Here is a 25,132-nt window from a genome sequence, read left to right as displayed (position 1 = left end):
TCTTTCCCTAATTCTCTCTTTGGGAATCTTTCCCATGCCCTGTGTTGCCTTTAACATGACATGTAACTAGGAGGGAGGGTGTGGTTTTACCAGATAAGCTTTGTGCAAAGTCATATCAATTTTGAACTTCATTAGGTCAAGCAAAGAATTGGAGAGACTCACTTCTTGTTCCCTTTAATAATATATGTGATCAGACTGGCAGCTACTATTGAAAATCAAAACAAATATTGTTCTTATAAATTATAATTATTGTATGAACAGTCTTAGAATTTATTTCTTATGAAGAAAATAAATAAAAGCAATATTTTATTTAGAGATAGATGTAATTCTTCCCTAGAATTATTCCAGAGACTGTCATAAATCATAATGTCATGAAATTGACCAGATGTTTTTGCTTTCAGTTCAGTAAATTATTTACTTTTGTGTTCGGTTAATAATATAACACCGGCATTCGTATTGTGGCGCAGTGGGTTAAGAATCTGACTGCAGTGACTCTGGTCACTGCAGACGTAGGGGTCTAATCCCCAGCCTGGTTCAGTGGTTTAAAGGATTCAGTGTTACTGCAGCTGCAGCTCAGATTCAATCCCTGGCCCAGGAACTTCCATAAGCCATGGGTACAGCCATAAAAAATACTGCATTGATCAGTCATACATTCACAGTAGGATTTGGAAATTATAATTCTCCTGTTTTTACTTTTCTGAGCAATTGCTCAAAGGAGAGGCTTTACAAGACAAATTTCCTAAGATTAAACCAATCTTGGTATTAAGGTCTTCACTAATTATCATCCCAATGAATCAAGATATCAAGGGAAATAATGGAATAGAATTGAGAGCCAAGAATAAACCTTTACATTTATGTTTAATTGATTTTTGATAAGGATGCCAAGACAATTAATGGGGAAAGAATAATCTTTCTAATAAGTGGTGCTAAGACAAATAGATAGCCACATACAAAAGAATGAAGTTGGACACCTTCCTTATGGTATGCATGAAAACTAACTCAAAATGGACCATAGACCCAAGTACAAGAGCTAAAATTCTTAGAAAACAGGAGTAAGTATTTGTGACCTTGGGTTACTCAAATTCTTTTCAGATTTGACACTAAAATCACAAAAGACAAAAATAGTAGGTGAATTTAATTTTGTGCTTCAAAGAACTCAATTAAGAAAATAAGACAAATTATAGAATGAGAACAGGTATTTGCAAATCATATATCTGATAAAGGATTTGTATCTAGACTGTATCAAAAGCTCTTATAATTAAAGACAACCTAACACAAATCAAAAAACAAACCAACAATGACAAACAACCTAAAGATGAAAAGTATCCAGATAGAGATTTCAACATAGACTACAAATACATAGCCAATGAGCACTTGAAAATACGCTCAATGTCATTAGTCACTAAGAAAATACACTTCAAAACTACAATGAAATACAACTTCACAAGGATGACTATAATCAAAAGAGATTGATATATATCTTTTTAACTCAATGAATTGTATTGTATTTATAGTTGTACAATGATCATCACAACCCAACTTTATAGCACTTCCATCCCAAACCCCCAGCCCATCCCCCACACTCAACCTGTATCCTTTGGAAATCATAAGTTTTCAAAGTCTGTGAGTCAGTAGCTGTTCTGCAAAGAAGTTCATTCTGTCCTCTTTTCAGATTCCACATGTCAATGAAAGCATTTGATATTGATGTCTCACTGTCTAACTTCACTTAGCATGATAATTTCTAGGTCCCTCCATGTTGCTAAAAATGCCAGTATTTGTTTCCTTTTAATGGCTGAGTAATATTTCATTGTGTATATGGACCACATCTTCTTGATACACTTCTCTGTCAATGGACATTTAGGTTGTTTCCATGTCTTGGCTATTGCATATAGTGCTGCAGTGAACATTGGAGTACATGTATCTTTTAGAGTCATGGTTTTCTCTGGATAGATGCTTAGGAATGGGATTGCTGGATCAAATGGTAATTCTATTTTTAAATTTTTGAGGAATCTCCATACTGCTTTCCACAGTGATTGCACCAATTTACATTCCGACCAACAGGGTAATAGGGTTTCCTTTTCTCCACACACTCTCCAGCATAAAAAAAGATTATATTAAGTATTGGGGAGATTGTGGAAAAATTGGAAACTTTATTTGCTACTGGTAGGAATGCAAGATGGTGCAGCCACTTTGAACACAGTTTGGCATTTCCTCAGAAGATTAAACATAGAGTTAACATACGATCCTGCAAGTGTATTCCCAAGAGAAATGAAAATATAAGTTCACATAAAAACTTAGATAGACATAGTCATAGCAGCATTATTTATAATAGCCAAAAAGTGGAAACTTCTGAAAAGTTCATTAACTGATAAATGGATAAGCAAAATGTGGTATACCCATAAAATGGAATATTATTCAGAAATAAAAAGAAATGAATTACTGATACATAGCCACAACATAGATGAACCTAAAAACATAATGAAATGTGAAAGAAGCCAGTCATAAAGACCCTATATTGTACAATTCCATTACCTTTATATGCAAAGGTATATGTATGTTCAGAATAAGCAAACCTATAGAGACAGGAAATATATTTGTATTTGTCTAGGGCTGGAGGGATTGGGGGAAATGAGGAGTGACTGCTAACTGGTAAGTGTTTCTTTTGGCAGGTGATGAAAATAATGTGATGAACTCTGAATAATCTAACTACTCCTGGATTGTGTACTTTAAAAGAGCAAACTTAATATAATTTGTGTAAATTATATCTCAGATGTTATAAAAAATCTGCGGCATTGGCATGCAATTTAATAGGTAAGGTATTTATACTTAAGTAACCAAACTTGCTAACAGGAACTGTGCCAAGACAAGAGGAGTGAGCTTTCACATGGAGGCAATGTAGTGCCAAGAGAAAGAGCAAAGGCCTTACAGCTGGATTGTCTGAATTTGAATCCTGATACGACCTCCTATTAAGTCATGGGATCTTGGGGAAAATATTTATTTATTCTGTAACTCATCTTTCTCATTCATAAATGAGAATAATAATGTTACCGTATTATCAAGTTGTTGTGATGATTAAGTGAATTAGACGTTTTTGTGGTGTCTCGCACATAGTAAATCATAGTAAATGGTATGTAAATATTTATTATTACATATAGTCTACAAAATTCTAAACATCATTCTCGAAGTTCCCATCGTGGCTCAGCAGGTTAAGGACCCAACATAGTATCCACGAAGATTCGGTTTGATCCCTGGCCTCACTCAATGGTTAAGGATCCTGTGCTGCCTCGAGCTGTGGTGTAGGTCACTGATGCGGCTTGGATTCAACCCCTAGTCTGGGAACTTCCATATGCCACAGGTGCAGCCATGAAAAGAAAGTGGGAAAAAAAAAAACCCATAATTCTTCTTGTTGGCTGAATTCCAACTCTTTCTGTTTCCAACTTAGTGAGTAAACACATGAAAAAAGGAGCCAAATTTTGAGTAAGGAAAATTGGATTTCTAAGGGATAGATATCAGACTGTAATCAACAACAAATCACAGAGGAAGAAAACAACATCAGCATTTGCCTCCTGACATTGCTACAGTCTAAGAAGTAATATCTTATGTCTGTAAAATGGCATTAAATATATCTCAAGAAAGAGGCAAAATGTCTGCATTTATCTTTTGAGAGCTGTAATTAGGCAATTCTCTAATTGCTAACTCAACAATTGTGTTCCTAAAGTTGTTAGCATTGGGTGGCTCCCACAGTTCTGGCCCAAGCTGCACTAGAATGATCCAGTTCTTTATAATGGGAGAAAGGACAGAAAGATCGAAAGTGTATTAGCCAGAGGCAGAGTTATAACCAGTGATAGGAAAAGTAAGACAGGGCTGATGTCCAACTTGAGAGTCAAGGGCCTCAATTAGAAGGGTGATGGAGGGAGTTCCCTGGTGCTTCAGAGGGTTGAGGATCTGGCATTGTTCCTGCATGGCTTGAGTTCAGTCCCTGGCCTGGGAATTTCTGCATACTAGCAAGAAGTTAAGCAGATCTGGGATTCCCACATGGGGGCAAATTAGTTGACTGGGGATATATGGGTAATAATCCTAGTCCTAGAAAGATTCTGCTAAGAGAATCCATGTTAAGATTGAAGATATTTACATTGGCTAATTTATTTTGCAGTATCTCACTTTGAATGTGAGAATATTTTAATACCTATTTATGATATTCTGATGAGCATTTATTCTTCAAAACTGAGCAAATAATTTTTTTTCTTAAAAATTCATTGGCTTTAGTGTTTGATGAATCTGCCAAGTGGCAGATTCATGTTCTCAGTATTTATATAATCCATGGAGGAGACTGATTCATCTTCCAGCTTAGACATGATGTATATGACTCACATTCAACAAATCACAGATGACAGAGGACTAGCCAGGTTATTGCTTCCTACTGATTTTTTTTTTTTTTCACCTCACCCATATTCTGTGGAAGTCCCTGGGGCCACAGGATTGAACCTGTTCCATGGCAGTGACAATGCCAGATCCTTAACCCACTGAGCCACCAGGAAACTTCCATTATTGATTTTGGGGGGGGGGGCAGGATTTCTGATCTTGTAGGGATCATTTTAAGGCTATTTCCTAATTTGGCCTTAATGGTCACAGTTGGTTGCTCAGTTTTTGACATCATAACTCAGGCCTAAAAGCCCATGTTGGAATGATATGTGTGCGATTTGATTTCTCCCTTGTCACCATAAGAAGGGAAACTGAGGAGTAAATCAAGCTTGCACAAATAAGAGGAAAGATGAAACAAAACATGTAGGTTGATTCTAGAGTAAGATTATATGAAGGGTATTCTAGAAATCATCTGCAATTAAACCACCAAAGAGAGGTTAGAAAGAAATCCAGGATCACCTTGGGTTCTATTGATATCAGAACTAGGGCGTGCCACAGGGTGAGGTTTTCTGGAATGTGTCCCATATCGTCCCTTTTGGATTCCCAAATCCTTTTGAGCTGTTTGGAAGGTTTGGAAGATTTTATGGATATCTTACGGCATTCATGTAAACTGAATACTTAATTATCATATATACTTTATACAGACATTTGGTGTTTCTAAATGGATGAAAACATACACTTTCAACAGAGAAGCAGGATGGTGTACAGAGAAAGAATGTCGAACTAGGCATATTTAACTGCCATTAACTGACTTCATAACTTTATGTAGGTGATTTATCTCTGAGTTTTCTCTTCAAATTAAGATATGGATGCAGTTCCCTGGTGGCTCAGCTGGATAAGGGTCCAGCATTATCACTGCTGTAGCTCAGGTCACTGCTATGGCACGAGTTTGATCCTTGGCCTGGGAACTTTGGCATGCTACAGGCATGTCCCCTCACACCACCCCCCGACCCCCACCATATGGAGGGCTGGGAAGTTAGGGAGGGGGAACAGGTGGGGGGGCTATATTGCTGAGGTTCATTTCTTTGCCAAAATACTATGGTTCCTTGGTTCCTTCTGGAATTTCTTTGAAACTGGGTCTATTGTTCTTTTGTTGCAATTGGGATGGAAAGGGGATGTTTTCTTTTTCTTTTTTTTTTTTTTTAAGGGGTATTTTCTTTTAGGAAAATATATTAGGGTCAGAGAACCAGCTGCTTTTATTGTCAAGCCTCACTGTGGCTCTGAGGATGGCCTTTGAGTAATTAAGAGAGGCATCTAGTCCTCTCTTCCTTCCTACCACCCCCCTCACCTTCAGAGTGCCATTTACTTATTAAATGTCGTTATTGAAATTTTTGTTTTTGAATTCCTTGTAAGAAAATATAACCAGCTGGTAAAAAAAAATGAAAAAATGAAAAAAATGAAATCTTTATAGCTCGTAAAAAGTTACTATACCCCTAGTGTCCTAGACATCAGGATCAGCATTAGGGAACATATTAGGAACATATTAGGAATGCACATTTTCATGCTCTACTTCAGACCCACTACATTGGAAACTCTGTATGGGCCCCAGCAATCCATGTTTTCAGAAGTCCTGCGGGGATTTTGTTGCACATTCCAGTTTAAGAGTCATGGCTTTACTGTGGTACAGCTAACAGGTGGGAAGTGCTATTGGATTGCCTGGAGACTAGAGAGGTGAGATCCTCCCAAAGTGGAATTCAAGGAATTACTAGGTCTTCTGAATAGCTGGGACAGAGGCCATGAAGCAGGAAGGTTTCTCTGGAGTACATGGCTTTGCATACTCTTCCTGGGAAGCAGAACCAGAGACTGACCCAGGCTCACAGAGAGCCCTGTCTTTCCCATATCCAGCTCCTTTTTGCCCAGGAAGAAGTGTGCTTGTTGGAATTGTGAAAGAGCATGGATTCAGGTCCCACCTCTGCAGCTCCTTAGCCAGCTGTGAGAGCTTCGTGAAATTACTTCCTTCCTCTGAGCCTCAGTTTCTTCATCTTTGGAACTAATACCTCCGGCAAAGTGTGGTACAGTTTATGTGCCTCACACATAGTAGATACTCAATAAACACTAGTTCTCTGGGCACCAAGGGCTGATGCTTGCTCAGCTGGTACAGAAAAAACTTCCATGGCATATGGAAGTTCTCAGGCTAGGGATCAAATTGGAGCTACAGCAGCTGGCCCACACCACAGCCACAGCAACGCTGTATCTGAGCCACATCTGTGACCTACACCACAGTTCACGGCCACGCTGGATCCTTTAACCCACTGAGGGAGGCCAGGAATTGAACCTCCATCCTCATGGATACTAGAGGGGCTCGTTAAATCGCTAAGCCACAGTCGGAACTTCCCCTTCACCTTTCCTTATAGGACAGATGTGGTTAGTCTTACAAACACAAACCTGGGGTAAGTTTAAAGTGTATTTAAACAGATGAAAAATAATGTTAGGGAGTTCCCATTGTGGCGCAGTGGTTAATGAATCCGACTAGGAACCATGAGGTTGCGGGTTCGGTCCCTGCCCTTGCTCAGTGGGTTAATGATCCGGCGTTGCCATGAGCTGTGGTGTAGGTTGCAGATGTGGCTCGGATCCCGCGTTGCTGTGGCTCTGGCGTAGGCCGGTGGCTGCAGCTCCAATTGGACCCCTAGCCTGGGAACCTCCATATGCTGCGGGAGCGGCCCAAGAAATGGCAAAAAGACAAAAAAAAAAAAAAAAAAAGAAAAATAATGTTAGTGTTTAAATTATTGACAAAATAAGACATTGCAAAGTTTTTTTAATTGATAAAACAAATTTTGGAAGTATGACTATTTCACAGTAATAACCTCTTCCTGTGTGATATCTCCACAGAAAGTTAAATGGAATGCCACTGACCCTGTGCCATGAGGCATTCTAAAAAGACTGGCTGTGACTGGGTCTGGGTCTGGTTCCTAAGCAGTTTGTTGAGCCTGGAATTGACCCACAGTCCCAACTAGGTACTAGGGGCTGCTATGCTGCAGCTTCCAGAGAGCCAGGTGTCATGTAGTTACTCTGAAGTGCCCCCTTCCCTTGAAGAAACTGACTGGATGAGCCTTGAGGGACTCTTCAAAGTCCTAGAATCTAATTTTCATAAGATTTATTTCCAGCAAGGCATTGGTACATTAATAAGTTGCATTAGCCACCTTGATAACTTTCTCAAATAGAAAATCTATTGCCAAAAAACTCTTTGATTTTCATCCTTAGTTCTAAAATGTGAGTTCTAAAAGATCACTATAGACATGCCTATCAAAATATCACTTAAAAGCTCCAATTCTCCAGCCCCTTGTTTGTGGCCTACAGATTGTCTACTTTGAAACTTCTTCACCAGATATAGGGAAATGTCTAAAGCAGTTTCATGTAGCCCAGGTGCAGTTTTACACAAAGATCAGTGTCCTGTCAGTTAAATAAAATGGTAAAATAGAATATAAGAGAAACAAATTACCTGTGACCTATCTCCCCTGAGGAACCAGGTTTCATTCTTCCTTTAATTTTCTCTAATGTGGGCCTGTTTGGAGGCACTCAGTTAAGGGGGTACAGCTTAGGCACTAGCGTAAACTGCCATATCTCATTTATGTTTCCTTTATGATCAGATAGTCTACTTTTTCAGGGCTGGCTATCATAATTTACCCAGTTTATATCTGACGTCTCTGCAAGACATGTAAAGTTTAATATTTAAAATATTGCAGGAGTTCCAGTTGTGGCTCAGCAGTAACAAACCCAACTGGCATCCATAAAGATGTGGGTTCGGGAGTTCCCATCGTGGCGCAGTGGTTAACGAATCCGACTAGGAACCATGAGGTTGCGGGTTCGGTCCCTGGTCTCGCTCAGTGGGTTAAAGGATCCAGTGTTGCTGTGGGCTGTGGTGTAGGTTGCAGACACGGCTCGGATCCCGTGTTGCTGTGGCTCTGGCGTAGGCTGGTGGCTGCAGCTCCGATTAGACCCCTAGCCTGGGAACCTCCATATGCCGCGGGAGCGGCCCAAGAAATGGCAAAAAGACCAAAAAGAAAAAAGAAAAAAAAAAAAAAAAGATGTGGGTTCGATCCCTGGCCTCACTCAGTGGGTTAAGGATCCAGCGTTGCTGTGAGCTGTGGTGTAGGCTGGCAGCTGCAGTTCCAATTTGACCCCTAGCCTGGGAACTTCCATATGCTGCACCTGTGGCCCTAAAAAGATACATACATACATACATACATACTGCATTCCAAGTTTCATCAGCCAAAATTTCTCAAATGACTTTTTCAAAAGAAATAGATGATGAAGTCTCTTCTTTAAAAAAAAAAAATGCTGTTTATAAAGGCAGAGCACACTCAGATGAAATAATGTAGAAAAAATTTTGAAGTGATGAATTGGTGCTAAAAATAATTTGTGAAAAATGAACCATGTTCAAAGGGAACCAACTAGAAGAATGAACAGAACCAGGCAGGGGACTCAAAAAGTCTTCTGGGAAGCAGTGAAATTTATTTTGGGGTTTGATAAAGATGAACTTGGATTAGGGAAATGTGAGAGGACATAGACAAAGGCGATATTTGACTTTTGTGCAGGGGAAGGAAAACACACTTTATTTCAGATAGTTGTAGGACCACTGAAACAATTGCCTCATTTTTTCTCATGCTGTTAAGATTTAAGATGAACAAGAAAATATATTTATCAAACAATCTTACTATAACCTACTCCTTACTTCTAATTTATTGAAAATTCCACCCGCATTTTCTTTACAGGGCTCCCGAAAGCTCTACTTTTGACTGTTTTTAAATTTGTTTTTTCCCTCTAAATTTTACTTGTTAAATCATTTTTCATCTAATTCATTTATATAGCTTTTGGCCTTCTTTTCTTAAATGACAGTAAATAATCCTAGACCAGACAAAGTTTGTGTGCTCACTTAAATGACTCTCTATCTGCCATCTGTTTTTTGTTTGTTTTGTTTTGTTTTGTTTTGTTTTTGTTTTTTATCCCCTAAGTGGAACAAACTTCCTTCTGAAAAAAATTACTGCAATCACAAACAGCCATTTATGGTCATTTTAGAGATAAACCCCCTAAACTCAAGTTTGCACTGACATTTTATAAGTCCTGTCAAGTCAATACTAGGGAACAGAAACCATCTCACTGGGTGCTCTAAAGTGGAAGCATCTTTTCTCTGCTTATTATTGACTGTGAGAAATGGCTAGATTAAAGCAGTGAAATGTTTCAGTGACGCAGAGCAAAGGTGACTTCCTGTTTTGTTTTAGGGTTTGTTTCCTTCTCTTCTCAATGAAGGCTGTGTTTTCTGACTTTCTGCAATCCTTTTGCTCAGTGATTTCCCATTGAAAGGGCAGGGTAGGAGGGCCTCTGCAGGTCATTCCTTTTACAATGTGCCCTGAAAAGGGAGAAAGGGGGAGAGGGAGGAGGAGAGGCAGCTCATTAGTGCAGACCCACAGGGAAGCTGTTCTCCATTTTCTTTTCTAGATTGAACTCATTTGGATGGAAAGGGTTTTATTGTTATTATCATCATTATTATCACCAGTGTGGTGTAATTTTCTCATACCTTTCTCTCAAGTGTTAGGTGAAACTATTGTTGAGAAGAGTGAAGTAGAAGTGACATTTTATTTTAGTGCATAAAATCAGGAGAAAAAAAAAAGCACAAATACTTTAAAGCAGTTAGTTTTCACATTGAAGCTCAAAAGGCAAAGCTCAAAGTTCAAATTCTGCAAAGCAAATGGAAAAAAATTAAAAAGAAAAATAAAACTCTGATTCTTGCTTCTGGTGACCCGATTTATAATTATGTACGGCGTTTCTTCTCTTTTTATGAAAGGCAATTTCCCCCCACCTAGTTACTCAAAATGCAGACCTCTGTGGTTTGGAGCTCTAGGTTGATAATAAGGCTCCAGCATCGCTGCAGCGGTCCGTGTTTTCTGCGACTTGGACATTTCAAGTGCCGTTGCTTGTCTTGGCCCTCAGGTCTGACTTTCTGCAGAGCTGCTGATCACAGAGGTGAAGCTGTAGTTTGCTTAAAGGAAGTATCTCCAGAGAAAAAGAGGGGCTCCGCTGGTTCTCAAGTGGGGAACTGAGAGCACTCCTTCGTGAGGATTTGGGGTGGGTTTAACAGTGAGGGCCTGGGGGCTCTCCTTTGGACCCAGGTTATGTGAATACGTGTGTGTGGCGGGGGAGGCGGGTCTTGCCCATGTGGGGGCGGGGAAGAGGTGCTTGTCTCAAGTCCGCTCTTTCTTGGGTTATTGCATCCTCACTGCTTCTCCAGGCTTCCCTTTCCTCTGCCTCCAACCCGCAGACCTTCTGTCTCCGGATCCCCCAACTCCCTTCCCAGGAAGAGGACCGGGCGCTGGAGGGCTGGGATTGCATGGGGGCGGAGCTGCTTCTCGGGTCCCGAGGTGGGAAAGTGAAGGCAGCGGGTCCGAGGCACAGACCGCCCGTCTAGGCTCCTCTTGCCGGTCCCTCTTGGCAGCAGCGATCTCTGCAGCTGCCACAGCTCACACCCCAAATTGGATCTTTTTGCTCAGCCTCCAAGGACTTGCAGACTCTCACTGCACCCTTCTTCTCCTGCTCTCTGTGCCCGCCCTCGACCCCTTCCCCGACCCCCGCCTTCAGCCTCTGGTCCTCCTCACTTGGGGGAATTTCTTGCTTCATTTAGCACCTTTTTGTAATCCAGGGGACGTGACACCCCGAGGCTCCAACTACCTCAGCTGAATTCTACTTTTGTTTTTATTTCTCCCTCGCTTCCTCTTGTTTTCCTCTCATCTGATTCATCTGTGAAGTCTGATGCTTCTGCCAGAGGGAGCGGGGCAATAAATAGATGTTGCGGCCCCAGAAGGCTTAGACGTCGGGAAAGAGCAGCCAGAGCGGCAGGGGCGGCGGCGGCTGGAGCTCAGCGAAGCTCGTGGGACCCCATTGGGGGAATTTGATCCAAGGAAGCTGTGAGATTGCCGGGGGAGGAGAAGCTCACAGATCATTGTGTCCACTTCCAGGGGTAGGAGGAGCCGGCGGAGCGGGCCTCTCGGCGTCCTCTGCACTGCTGCACCCTGCCCCGTCCTGCCGGGATCATGGTCTGCGGCAGCCCAGGAGGCATGCTGTTGCTGCGGGCTGGGCTGCTTGCCCTGGCGGCGCTCTGCCTGCTCCGCGTGCCTGGAGCCCGGGCTGCAGCCTGTGAGCCCGTCCGCATCCCCCTGTGCAAGTCTCTGCCATGGAACATGACCAAGATGCCCAACCACCTGCACCACAGCACTCAGGCCAACGCCATCCTGGCCATCGAGCAGTTCGAAGGTCTGCTGGGCACCCACTGCAGCCCGGATCTGCTCTTCTTCCTCTGTGCCATGTACGCGCCCATCTGCACCATTGACTTCCAACACGAGCCTATTAAGCCCTGCAAGTCTGTGTGCGAGCGGGCCCGGCAGGGCTGTGAGCCCATTCTCATCAAGTACCGCCACTCGTGGCCGGAAAGCCTGGCCTGCGAAGAGCTGCCGGTTTATGACCGTGGCGTATGCATCTCTCCAGAGGCCATTGTCACTGCCGATGGAGCAGGTGAGTCCTGGCACTACCCAGCCTCCTCCCCTGCCTTCCATCCTCTCACTTCTTAAAGGGTCCTTGTTACTCGCCCTTAGACTTCTAATTCTGTTGTTTCTCTTCGGATCACTTCTCTTTCTCTTAGTTACTCCTCTATTGAACACCACACCTTTTTTTTCTCATCTCATTATCCATCCAAATAGATACACTCCATTCCAATTGGTGACCTGTCTAAGATACTCAGTTCATCCACTCCCATCACACTTCCACTCCACAGTGCCTCTTCACTTCCATTCTTTCCATGTCCAAGTAACCATATCTTGTATAATGATGCTCTTTTCTTACTTTCTTAATTTGTTTATAATCACTGAGCTTTCTTGCCTGATTCTCTTGCATTCTCAGGCATCAGTTTTATATATCTTTCATGTTTAGCTGCTTGTCAAGATTATATGGTGAAAACAGAAAACTGAAGCACCATTTTCTTCTAATCATTAAAAATACCAAGATAATTTCAGTAACCTTATTCCAACTTGCAGATATTAGTGGTATGTGTTTGCTCAACATCCAATTTGAGCAATTACCTTCACCTTAAATTTTCCCCTCCTTTCAATGAGATAAATTGTTCTTCCATTCCAGACTGAAATAGCTGTGAAACATTGCTATGCACTGCTAATTAGCTTCTGTGACTTGCTCCAGCCACAGAGCTGGCAGGGTGAAATTGCTGGGCTCTTTTCACAATCCCACATGCCTTCAAGTCATTTTGTAAATGACATATGGATGAAAGGAGTTATATTTAATGTGTGTTATCTTCATACACTCATGTAATGTTATTTTTAATTTCACCCATTATCCCACTCTTATGCTCTGCAAATAATTTCTTTAATACCCTTTTTCATGCCCCTTCTGTGTTCATCAACTACAGATTCATTTAAATCTTTCTCTACTGTAAAACTTTACTGCTGTTCTACATGAAATGGACTAAATCACAAGTTGTTTTCTCACTAGTGTTTGGTCTAATTATGGCAGTCACAACTCTTAAGACCCCAAGTAAACCTAGTTCATTATGGTCCATTTAGTTCTAACTCAGTATCATTCCTACCAATTAATCCCAGACTCAAATTTCAGCCTTCATATACTTTAAAAATAAACCAAATCTTTTATGATTGGGCCTCTTTCAGACCCTCCCCACGTCAACTCTGTCCTTAGATGTCCTTCTCTATTCATTTCTTGGCCATCACATTTTTCTTTTTCTTGCCTCTCAACTTGCTCCACCTAAGCTCACATCCTCAGTCCATTTCTAGGTAATATTTCTTAGTAGTCAGGAAATTGGTTTGGGAAAATTGCTTTCTATGCACATTGTTCAACCTAACATATAGTGAATGGGGAGGGGGAATGTACTTGTATAAATAGCTACAAAACCAAAATAGCTCAGAAATTTCAAGAGCTTTTTGACGGTCACCTCACTTAGTTTATCACCATCGAATATACCTCTTATCTGGATTTTAATGACAAACCAACAACTGGTTGTATAATATAATCGGAAAGAAATGTATTTCTTATTAATCTTTGGGCTGAAAGACCACTCCAGAGCTTTCGTATGCATTAATGTCGTAGGCTGTGCAGACGCTGGGAGAGCTCAGTCAGTTGCTGCCCTGGTCTGCCAGGCACTTAGAATCAGTTAAATGCTGGCACTCCTCTCAGGCCAAAGGCTAGGAATGAGGTGGCTACGTTTCACACTGAAATGCATTCCTCCTCTTGCTCTGAAACCTCTCTTAGAAATGGACTTCAAATGAGAGGGGTATGGCAAGGTTAATGGCTTTCAAAAGCCATGGTCACTATAGATGGGAAGCAGTTTCCTTAAGTGTCCCTGAGTTACCTATCATCATGGACCAAATGTAGAACAATTGCCTCACTGAAGCACTCAAATAGGACGTGCATGGAAACAATTTGTCAGTCCTTGGGACCTGATTGCTAAGCTGCTTTAAAATGCTTTGCTGACAGCATCTTTGCTAGAAAAAGAAGTAGGGGTATGTGGCAGTTAGAACCATATTTTAATGATGGTTTCCCTTCCCCCTCCCTTTATTATAACCCTCAGTGTGAATCAGAGACTATGGTGGCAGGAGGGAGCTGAAGGGAGGTGGGGAGGGAGAATGGAGGGGTGGATTCTAGCCTGAAGGGTCCCTTGGCTTCCAAGGCCAGCTTGATGAAAATTACATTCCCTCTCCTGGGTCAAACTGTCAGGCACCTGGAATTACTTAGGAACTACCACATGTGGCCAGTTTAATTTACGATGCAATATGCTCCTTGGTTCAGTAGGATATGATAGTTCAAGAATCAGGGTGTTTTTTTTTTCCCCCTTTCTTCGAGGTATAAACAGAGGTCCTACGTCTTATGTCTAGAATCTAGCAGAATATAAAAATTAGGTCTCTCTGAATGGAACAATTTTTTTTTATATTTCTTCAATGTCTAGAGGATTTTCAGATCTTACCATTTTTGCAGATCTGTTCCATGCAGTATATTATGACTCCACCAACAAGTTTAAGGACATTTTACAAAGCAAAATCTTACTGAAATGGAATGTTACTTCAAGCTACTTTTTTTTTTTTAAATATTAAGGGCCAGCATATTTTTATTTATTTAGCCAAGGTTTAATTTTCATTGTTATTATTTTTAGTGATTTTTATTTTTTCCATTATAGTTGGTTTACAGTGTTCTGTCAATTAAGGGCAAGCATATTTTTATAAAGAAAAGACCATATCCTCCTGATTATTACCAATACATTCACATTAAATTTATTCTTTTCTACATTTTATGTTTACTATAGAGTTACGACTGCATGCATAACTGCCTTATCTGCTTTAGTTGAGAATTCAGTTTAGTCTTTCAGTCAGTTAATTAAGATATTAATCAAATCTTTATTATTGTATGGTGAGTAAAGGGTAGGGGGTGGGAGTAGGGTAGATGAGGTGTTGAATCTTGATTCTGCCTCATTAACTATTACTATAGGGAAATAACATAACCTCTCCAACTCAAAGTTTTCTGATCTGTAGCATGGGGACATGTTGCCTACATCCCATGAGCACTGTGAAGATGAAATGAAACAGCATTTGTAGTTTGGGGCACATAGTAAGTCCTTAATAAACTGCTGCTGTTATTGTTGCTATTTTACTGTTATTACTGTTGTTCAAATTGATTCTTTTCTTCTCTCTTTTTTGAACATGGTCTGTTGGTACATGCAAATACAGCCTAGCACTTTTATCAGGTCAGCTCTGGAAAATAAGCTTTTTACACTGAGAACTGGAAAAGATCTTGCTTCTCCTGAATATGTACTTAATATTTCATTTTATACAAATCAACCTGGACCTCAGGCTCAGGAACAAATCCCTTTGGGAGCAACAGGAGGAAAGAATGAGTCTAATGGATGTCTGTTAATTACAAATAGTTTTTCTCAGAAAAGTAGACATTCAGTGTTTAAGAAATTTTATGGGATGATTTTTAACAGCAATTTATGCAGTCCGTATGGTTTGCCATGCCAAGGGCTTTATAATCACTCCTCAGTCATTCCTGGTTTTTTGTTGTCACCCCAGTTCTTGCTCAGCAGATTTCTCCCAGCCCTTTCTCGCCTGGCAGAGCTGTGCCAACTTTTACATGCATGGGCTGCTGTTTAATCATTTCTCCACATTCTGGGGAACAGGCAGCCTTTTCTTTAACTCTGGTGTGCAAATATTTGAGGGGCCAAATACCAAGAAGGAAGAATTATTTAGTGTGATAGGAGGAGGAAAATGGAATGGAAAGGAGAAATGGAAATTTTATATTAAGACTAGAGAGAAAACATGATTTTAAAGATTCTTCATCATGTAAAATATTGAAAGGCATTCTGGATGGGTTAGGGAAGAGTATCTTAGGATGTGATGGTATTCTGTTAATAGCTGACATGATTATTAGTGGTAATGGTATCTTATGTAGTCTCCAAATCCCTTTTATTTATTTATTTTTTTCTTTTATGACTGTACCTGTGGCCTCTGGAAGTTCCTGGACCAGGGGTCGAATCGGAGCTGCAGCTGAGGCCTACCCCACAGCCACAGCAATACCAGAACTAAGCCACATCTGCAACCTATACTGCCGCACCACAGCTTGTGGCGATGCTGGATCCTTAACCCACTGAGCAAGGTGAGGGATTGAACAAGCATGCTCATGGATGCTATGTCAGTGTCTTAAACTCCTGAGCCACAATGGGAACTACCCAAATCTCATTTTAATAATTCATTTTTATCTTGTTCCTACAAAATTCTAAATGGTTGTTTGCTCTAAATGGCCAAATTGACTATATTTGTCTTTCTCTTACTACTACATGTATCGACAGAGGAGATCAAGAACCATCATATAGATGTATAGTTTTGAATGATTAAGAATCGACTATATGCCTCCAATTGAAAGAGAATCAGTTTTGGGGTTATAGGCCCTCAGTTGGAATCCCAGATTTACCATTAATGATGTGCCTTGAGCAAGTCATTTGACATTAACATTGAGATTGTGAAGAACAAAAGAAACAATCACGTGAAGTGGGTGATGAATGGTAAAGCAACAAACAATTGGGAAGAGGACATCATTCTCAGGATAGGAATCATTAGAAGCCACAGAGTAAGAACTAACAACACTTAATATGTTCCAGGTGCTGTTCTAAGTGTGTGATGCATGTTAATTAATTCTGCTAATAACTCCATGGTAGCTATTGCTCTTCCTCTTTGCAGAAAGGGAAGCTAAAAGAGAGAGAGAAGTGAACCAAGTTCATAAAGGTGTTAATAGAAAAAAGATTCAAGTCAGAGCGATTCTAAGCTATACTTTCTCTTTTAGGAAGTAATAGATAATTCTAATATTATAGAGAAACTCAGTCTTTTGCCCATCAGATTGCAGTTAAAGGAACAAGTCTTTTTCATCATATTTCAAAAGCCCTTTTGTGTATGACTTAAGTGAATAACAGGCAGCCCTGGACAATGGATCCCAAGAGATAAAAGTACTTCTCTGCACTTCTGAAACAGCAGAGGACATGCATTCCAGTCTCGTGTCTAACTCCTCAGTCTCTGCAGGCCTCAGAGTAAACTCTTCATTTCCTTACCGTCATATGCCTATTCTCCTCTAGTACTTTCTGTATTGTTGAGAAGCATTCCCACACCCATACTCCAGGCCTGAAGTCAGCCTTGCTCCACCCTTTTCTTTATCCTACACATTCAGTAGGTGCTATTAGATCTACTCTGAATGCAGTTCCCTTCCCTCCTTCTCTAATGCTACTTTCTTTGTTTGGGCCTCACCATTTCTTACATGAATGATGGAGATAGACTGATAATTGGCTTGCTTATTCCATATTTTAATGACAGTGATTTTTCTGAAATACAAAGCTGTTGCTTAAAATCCTTTGGTATCTGCCTCTTGCCTTCATGATCTCAGGCCTTCTTCCCTCTCTAGTTTTCTCTCTGCTTACAACTCTTTAGCCTCACTGTAAGACACGCAGGTCCCTTGATGAGTATTGTCGTTTCTCACCCCATGTGTTTGCACCTGCCATTCTCTATTCAGGAGATCCTCCCTGGAGTTCCCATCGTGTTTCAGTAGAAACGAATCTGACTAGCATCCATGAGGACACAGGTTCGATCCCTGGCCTCTCTCAGTGGGTTAAGGATCCAGTGTTGCACTGAGCCATGACTCAGATCCTGTGTTGCTATAGTTGTGGCATATAAGCTGGCAGCTACAGCTCCGATTGGACCCATAGCCTTGGAACCTCCGTATACTGTGGGTACAGCCCTAAAAAGACATTAAAAAAATTAAAAATAAAAAAAAATTTGAAAAAAGGAGACCCTCCCTTCCTTCCTGAGCTTCTTAAAAATCTTCTTCTGGAAACCTTTATTTATGATCTGATCCCTACCTTGAAATCCTTGGGGCATAAAACTTATTAATAATACCTACTCTCTTAATTTGGAATAATTTTGTTAGCATTCCTAAATTTAACTTTTTGAAAACATTTTTTTGGGGATTATTTATGATCGCTTATAGTTCTAACAGATGATATCTAAGTACTTTAAAAAAACTTAGAAACATTTTCCTATGAATAAGAATAGAAAAAGAAAACCAATCTCCCATGTTCAGCTGCTTCAAAGGGGTTTTTCTTGTTCCAAGGAAGGGAAGAATTTTATTTTTCATTTTTATTTCAACCTTTTAACATTAAACAATTAAATGTGGATAATACAATTTTTTAATTTACACAGATCATATTTGTATAAATCATCTCATGTCAGCATGTGATTATTAGACTTATTCAGGAATATAAAAACCATTGGCACAGTACTTTAATACTTGGATATACTTATGATGAGTAGTCTTTGAATAGAATAAAAGTCATTAAATTCATAGTATCTGACCCGAGTGGAACCAAATGTTTTAGAATCAAGTATTCCTTGCCTGCTTATCTATTTTTTTTAAATTTGGTGACTGCTATCTTTCCTAGGATAAAGTTTTATTATTATTATTCTCTTTACGGCCACAGGTACGGCATATGGAAGTTCTCAGGCTAGGGGTCCAATTGGAGCTGCAGCTGCTGGCCTATGCCACAGTCACAGCAACACAGGATCTGAGCCATGCCTGTGACCTACCCTAGAGCTCACGGCAATGCCGTATACTTAACCTACCAAGCAAGGGCAGCAATCTAGCCCAAATCCTCATGGATAGTAGTTGGGCTCATTACCACTGAGCCACAATGGGAACTCCTAGGATACAGTGTCTTTTAATTTTTTTAAATTTTTTTTTTTTTTGTCTTTTTAGGGCCACACCCAAGGCATATGGGAGTTTCCAGGCTAAAGGTCGAAAGGGAGCTATAGCTGCTGGCCTACCCCACAGCTACAGCAATGCCAGATTCTTAACCCACTGAGAAGGGCCAGGGATTGAACCTGCTTCCTCATGGATGCTAGTTGGATTCATAACCCACTGAAATATAAAATGTTAATATAAATGTAAAATGCTCATAAAAGAGTAGTGAATTGAAGTATCAATAAGAATATAAGATTAGGTATAGCATCTCTCAGCATGGTACTTTGGTGGGGTACTCAGTGTTATTCATCAGAGACTGCTTTCTTAACTAGAAGACAGAAGAACTTTATATAATTACCATTTTCATTACCATTTATCATTTTACTATTTCCTGGGATTATGGGGTCACAAAAAGAGTCAATGGCAATTTCCAATTATTACTATGTTTATTAATTGCACTGGCTTGAGTAGTCCTTGGATGGTAGGCTTCCTTTCTGCTACAGAACTGTTTAGTCTGCAGTTAACCAAGAACATAAGAATGCTTTCTGCATGTTTCCTTAAGCACTAAGAATTAAAATGTATGTCAGTAAAGTGTATTTACTTCAATGTATTTATGGAAGAGATGTATTTAGTATTTTAGTCATCAAGAAACAAGTGGTGGGAGAGTACCTAATAAATGCATAGGCTTTATTGTTAGAAGACACTCATAATTCACACATTTTATGAAACAAAAACTTCAGTTATTAAACCCTGAAATAGTATGTACAGTTGATGGGGATTCAAAAGAGTATATCAACGTTCAATGACATGAAAGAATACATCTTGTACTTATCTGACATAAAAATGAGAGAGTGCCAACCTCATGACACTAATAAGAATGAATTTCCTTGAGACACCTGGGTTTTCTACCCAAATCAACTTGTGACTGAATTAAATTTAAATATGGGAATTCTTGAAATAATAATGAATATGTTGTGATTTCTTTATTCTGTCACCTCCTTTCAGATTTTCCTATGGATTCTAGTAATGGAAACTGTAGAGGGGCAAGCAGTGGTGAGTATATCACTATTTTCCTAGTTTATATTTTGTAGTCAAATTCATCTTTGATGTTACCTAGACACTCAAATCTTACTGAGTTTATGCCCTACATTTTCTTTTTCTTTTTTTTTTTTGTCTTTCTGCCGTTTCTTGGGCCGCTCCTGCGGCATATGGGAGGTTCCCAGGCTAGGGGTCTAATCGGAGCTGTAGCCGCCAGCCTACGCCAGAGCCACAGCAACGCGGGATCCGAGCCGCGTCTGCAACCTACACCACAGCTCACGGCAACGCCGGATCGTTAACCCACTGAGCAAGGGCAGGGACTGAACCCGCAACCTCATGGTTCCTAGTCGGATTCGTTAACCACTGCACCACGACGGGAACTCCCAATGCCCTACATTTTAAAAGTCAACATAAGAATATTTCTTTGTATTACTTTTATTATAAAAATTAACATGGTAAAATTTGATCTTTTCTTTTGGTATACACTTCGATGAGTTTTAATGCGTGTATGTATTTGCATTTATACCACAATCAGGATATAGAACAGTTCCAAAACATCTCCCCCACCTCAAGGAAAAAAACCCTCCCTCATGCTATTTCTTTATAATTACAAGCTCTCTCTCCCTTAACCACTGGCAATCTGTTCATTGTTGTTATAGTTTTGTCTTTCTGAGATTGTCATATATGTGGAATGATAGAGTATGTGACTTTTGAATATTGGCTTCTTTCACTCAGTGGAATGCCTTTGAGATTCATTTAAGTTTTTGCATGTATCAATAGTCCATTCCTTTTTGCTACTGAATATTTTATTACTTGGATATATTACCATTTGTTTATCCATTTATGTCTTAAAGGATGTTTGGGTTGTTTCCAGTTTCTGGCAATCATAGATAGAGCTACTACAAACATTTGTGTAGGGGTTTTTGTGTAAACATAAATCTTCATTTCTCTAGGGTAAATATCTAGGAATAAGATCACTGGGTTAAATGGTAAGTGGTCTGTTTAAGTTTATAAAAACCTGCCAAACTATTTCTAAAATGGCTGTTCAGTTTTACACTAGCAATACTTAAAAGTCCCAGTTACTTTGCATCCTTTCTGGCACTTGGTATTATCAGTATTGAAAAAAAACAGTCATTTTTGGGAGTTCCTGTTGTGGCTCAGTGGTAATGAACCCAACTAGTAAGCATGAGGATGCAGGTTCTATCCCTGGCCTTGCTCAGTGGGTTAAAGATCCCGCGTTGCTGTGGCTGTGGTGGAGTGTAGGCTGGCAGCTGCAGCTCCAATTCAGCCCCTAGCCTGGGAACTTCCATATGCCCCACCTGTGGCCCTAAAACAAAACAAAACTAGCCATTTTTAATAGGTGTCTAGAGATATCTTGTCAAGATTTTAATTTGTATTTTTCTTCTTTTCAAGGACTTGTTTGCCATCCATATGTATTCTTTATGGTGAAGTGCCTGTTCAAGTCTTTTGCTCATATTTATTTATTTATTTATTTATTTATTTATTTAATTTGTCTTTGTGTGCCTTTTCTAGGGCTGTTCCCGTGGCATATGGAGATTCCCAGGCTAGGGGTCTAATGGGAGCTGTAGCTGCCAGCCACAGCAATGCAGGATCCAAGCCGCGTCTGTGACCTACCTACATGGTGTATACACAGGTCACCGCAATGCCAGATCCTTAACCCACTGAGGGAGGCCAGGGATCGAACCCACAACCTCATGGTTCCTAGTCGGATTTGTTAACCATTCAGCCATGATGGGAATTCCACTCATATTTTATTTCTTTAAAAAAAATTTTTTTATGGCCTCACTCACAACATATGGAAGTTCCTAAGCCACGAATTGAATACAAGCTGTAGCTTCAACCTACGTGGTAGCTGTGGCACAGACAGATCCTTTTTCTTTTTTTTTTTTAAATTAAATTAATTTAATATATTTATAGTTGTACAACCATCATCACAACCTAATTTTACCACATTTCCATCCCGAATCCCCAGCTCATTCCTCCCCCACAACCTTTCTCCTTTGGTAACCATAGTTTTTCAAAGTCTGTGAGTTAGTTTCTGTTCTGCAAATAAGTTCATTGTGTCTTTTATTAGATTCCACTTAATAGTGATAGCATATGATATTTGTGTCTCACTGACTAACTTCACTTAGCATAATCATTTCTAGGTCCATCCATGTTGCTGCAAATGTCATTATATTTCATTCCTTTTTATGGCTGAGTAATACTCCATTGTGTATATGTACCACATCTTCTTTATTCACTCTCTGTCAATGGACATTTAGGTTGCTTCCATGTCTTGGCTATTGTATATAGTGCTGCAGTGAACATTGGGGTACATGTATTTTTTCAAGTTACGGTTTTCTCTGGATAGATGTCCAGAAGTGGGATTGCCGGGTTGCATGGTAGTTCTACTTTCCGTTTTTTGAGGAACCTCCATACTGTTTCCCACAGTGGTTGCTCCAATTTACATTCACACCGACAGTGTAAAAGGGTTCCCTTTCCTTTACACCCTCTCCAGAATTTAATATTTGTAGACTTTTTGATGATGGCCATTCTAACTGGTGTAAGGTGGTATACCTCATAGTAGTTCTGATTGGCATTTCTCTAATAATTAGTGATGTTGAGCATCATTTCATGTGTTTTTTGGCCATCTCTATGTCTTCTTTGGAGAATTGTCCGTTTAGATCTTCTGCCCATTTTTTGGTGGGGTTGTTTGTTCTTTAATATTGAGCTACAGGAGGTATTTATATATTTTGGAGATGAATCCCTTGTCAGTCACTTCATTTGCAAATATTTTCTCCCATTCTCTGAATTGTCTTTTCATTTTGTTTAGGGTTCCCTTTGCCGTGCAAAACATTTTAAGTTTAATTAGGTCTCATGTTTTTGTTTTTATTGTCATTACTGTAGGAGGTATATCTGAGAAGATATTGTGGCTTATGTCAGAGTGTGTTTGGTCTATGTTTTCCTCTAAGAGTTTTATAGTATGGGGTTGTGTATATTGCATAATTGCCCCTCCTACCATCTCAGTGTGGCCTTATCTTTGACTTTTGGAGTAGGATATCTTTTTTGGTAGTCCAGTCTATTTTGTTGAAGGTTGTTCGGCAGTTGGTTGTAATTTTGTTGTTTTAATGAGAGAAGGTGAGCTCCACTCCTACTCTGCCATCTTCATCCCAAATGCCAGATCCTTTAACCCACTGTGCAGGGCAGGAGATCAAATTCACATCCCTGCAGTGACTGTAACTGGATTCTTAACCTACCGTGCCACAGTGGGAACTCTCTTTTGCTCATTTGAAATTGAACTATTTTCATACTACTGAATTTTGAAAATTCTTAATGTATTCAATATTTAAAGAACCATCTTTTCATTTAATTGATTTTTCTCCATTTTTCTGTTTTTACTCTTATGACTTCTATCTTTAGTCTTTCCTTCTTTCTACTTGCTTTGTATTTATTTTATGGCTCTTATTATTTTATTTTTTAGTTAAAGTAGAAGCTTAAATTATTGTTTGAAATTTTCCTTCTTTTTTAATATAGTAATTTAATGCTATAACTCCATTTAAGATTGACTTTAGTTGCATACTACAAATTTTGATAAGTTTTATTTTGATTTTTCTTCAGTTCAAAATATTTTATAATTTCCCTTGAGACTACCTCTGTGATGAGCATTATTTAGGATTGTGCTATTAAATTTGCTGCTGTTTGCTGTTTAGAAGCTTTTCTGTTCTCTTGTATGATTTTAATTCTTTTAAATTTGTTAAGATTAGTTGTATGACCCAGGATATCCTGATGAATGTGCATTTAGGAAATATATATTCTGGCATTGTTGGGTGGGATATTCTTTCAACATCAATTAGATTCAAGGACTGATACATTTGATTAGTTCTTTTATAGATTCCTGGTGATTTTCTACCTACTACATCTGTTGATCACTGTGAGATAAATGTTCAAGTCTCCAAATATTGCAGAATTTTCTATTTCTCTTTTCCTGTCAGTTTTGTTCCATGGATTCAAAAGTACTATTATTTGGTGTGTGCACTTGGCAAATTGACTGTTTTTCATGACGTCACGTTCCTCTTTATCTCTGGTAATTTTCTCTGTTTTAAAAGTCCATTTTGTTTTATGTTAAAACTCTACTTTCTTTCTTTTTTTTTTTTTTTTTTTTTTTGTCTTTTTGCTATTTCTTGGGCCGCTCCCGTGGCATATGGAGGTTCCCAGGCTAGGGGTCTAATCAGAGCCGTAGCCACCAGCCTACACCAGAGCCACAGCAACACAGGATCCGAGCCGCGTCTGCAACCTACACCACAGCTCACGGCAACGCCGGATTGTTAACCCACTGAGCAAGGGCAGGAACCAAACCCGCAACCTCATGGTTCCTAGTCGGATTCGTTAACCACTGCGCCACGACGGGAACTCCAAAACTCTACTTTCTTTTATGTATGGATACATCATTTTTCTTTTGATTAGCATTTGTAAAGTGTACTTTTTTCCTGTCCTTTTAAACATACTAATACCATTTTATTTTATTTTATTTTTATTTTTATTTTGGTTTTTAGGGCTGCACCCGAAGCATATGAAGGTTCCCATGCTAGAGGTCCAATTGGAGCTACAGCTGCCAGCCTACACCACATCAAGAGCAACAATGGATCTGAGCAGCATCTGCAACCTACACCACAGATCACGGCGTCACAGAATCCTTACCCCACTGAGAGAGGCCAGAGATCAAACCCACAACCTCATGGTTCCTAGTTGGATTTGTTTCCACTGTACCGTGACAGAAATTCCCTATCATTATACTTGAAATAAATTTCTTCTAGGCATCATGTAGTTGGGGGTGGGGTGTTGGTTTTTTATCCATTCTGTCAACCTTCATCTTTTTAATTAGTGTATTTAGATCATTTACATCTATTGTAATTATTGGTATATTTGTATTTAGAGCCACTGTTTTATTATTTGTTTTATGATTGTTCCCTCTCTTTTTCATTCCTGTTTCCTATTTCATAGCTTTGTCTTGGGTTATTTGAATGTATCTCTCTCTTGCTCATGTTCATGTGTGTACACACACAGAGACACACTCAAGTGTGTGTCTGTGAGATATATACATATCTATCTTTCCATGGGACAGTGTTATATTTTCTCTTTCAAACTTTGTTTCTTTCAAACATTATATATGTTTTAAACAACTCAAGAGGAGAAAATAGCCTACTGTCCTCAGACAGATGTTTATGATTTCTTTTATTCTTTCTTTTCTGATGTTTTAGGCTTTCTTCTAGTATTGTTTCCCTTGTGTCTGAAGAACTTCCTTTCTATTTCTTTTAGAGCAGTACTGGTGGCAACAGATTCTATCAGTTTTCCTTCATCTAAAAATATCTTCATTTCTTGTTCATTCCTG

At 39.6% G+C, this 25,132-nt stretch overlaps 2 protein-coding genes across 2 annotated transcripts in view; one reads left to right on the top strand and one right to left on the bottom strand.

The window, feature by feature from the left end:
- Positions 1-4,549: 4,549 nt before the first annotated feature.
- Positions 4,550-25,132, bottom strand: part of DNAJC10 (DnaJ heat shock protein family (Hsp40) member C10) — a 184,309-nt gene continuing 163,726 nt past the window's right edge. Inside the window, exon 17 of the transcript XR_014829889.1 lies at positions 4,550-4,608. The gene's annotated coding sequence lies outside the window, so the exon portion shown is untranslated. The remainder of the gene's footprint in view (positions 4,609-25,132) is intronic.
- Positions 11,287-25,132, top strand: part of FRZB (frizzled related protein) — a 43,501-nt gene continuing 29,655 nt past the window's right edge. Inside the window, exons 1-2 of the mRNA NM_001243330.1 lie at positions 11,287-11,925; positions 19,708-19,755. Coding sequence (NP_001230259.1) covers positions 11,448-11,925; positions 19,708-19,755 — 526 coding nt within the window. The 5' untranslated portion in view covers positions 11,287-11,447. The remainder of the gene's footprint in view (positions 11,926-19,707; positions 19,756-25,132) is intronic.

The sequence above is a fragment of the Sus scrofa genome, chromosome 15, assembly GCF_054392235.1.
Source record: "Sus scrofa isolate SSC_HxYL_T2T_F1_AM1 chromosome 15, Sscrofa_HxYL_maternal_Yorkshire_Landrace_v2.0, whole genome shotgun sequence".
NCBI classification, from domain to species: domain Eukaryota; kingdom Metazoa; phylum Chordata; class Mammalia; order Artiodactyla; family Suidae; genus Sus; species Sus scrofa.
Note: the sequence above shows the minus strand (reverse complement) of the source record. Positions and strands in the feature narration are given on the sequence as shown.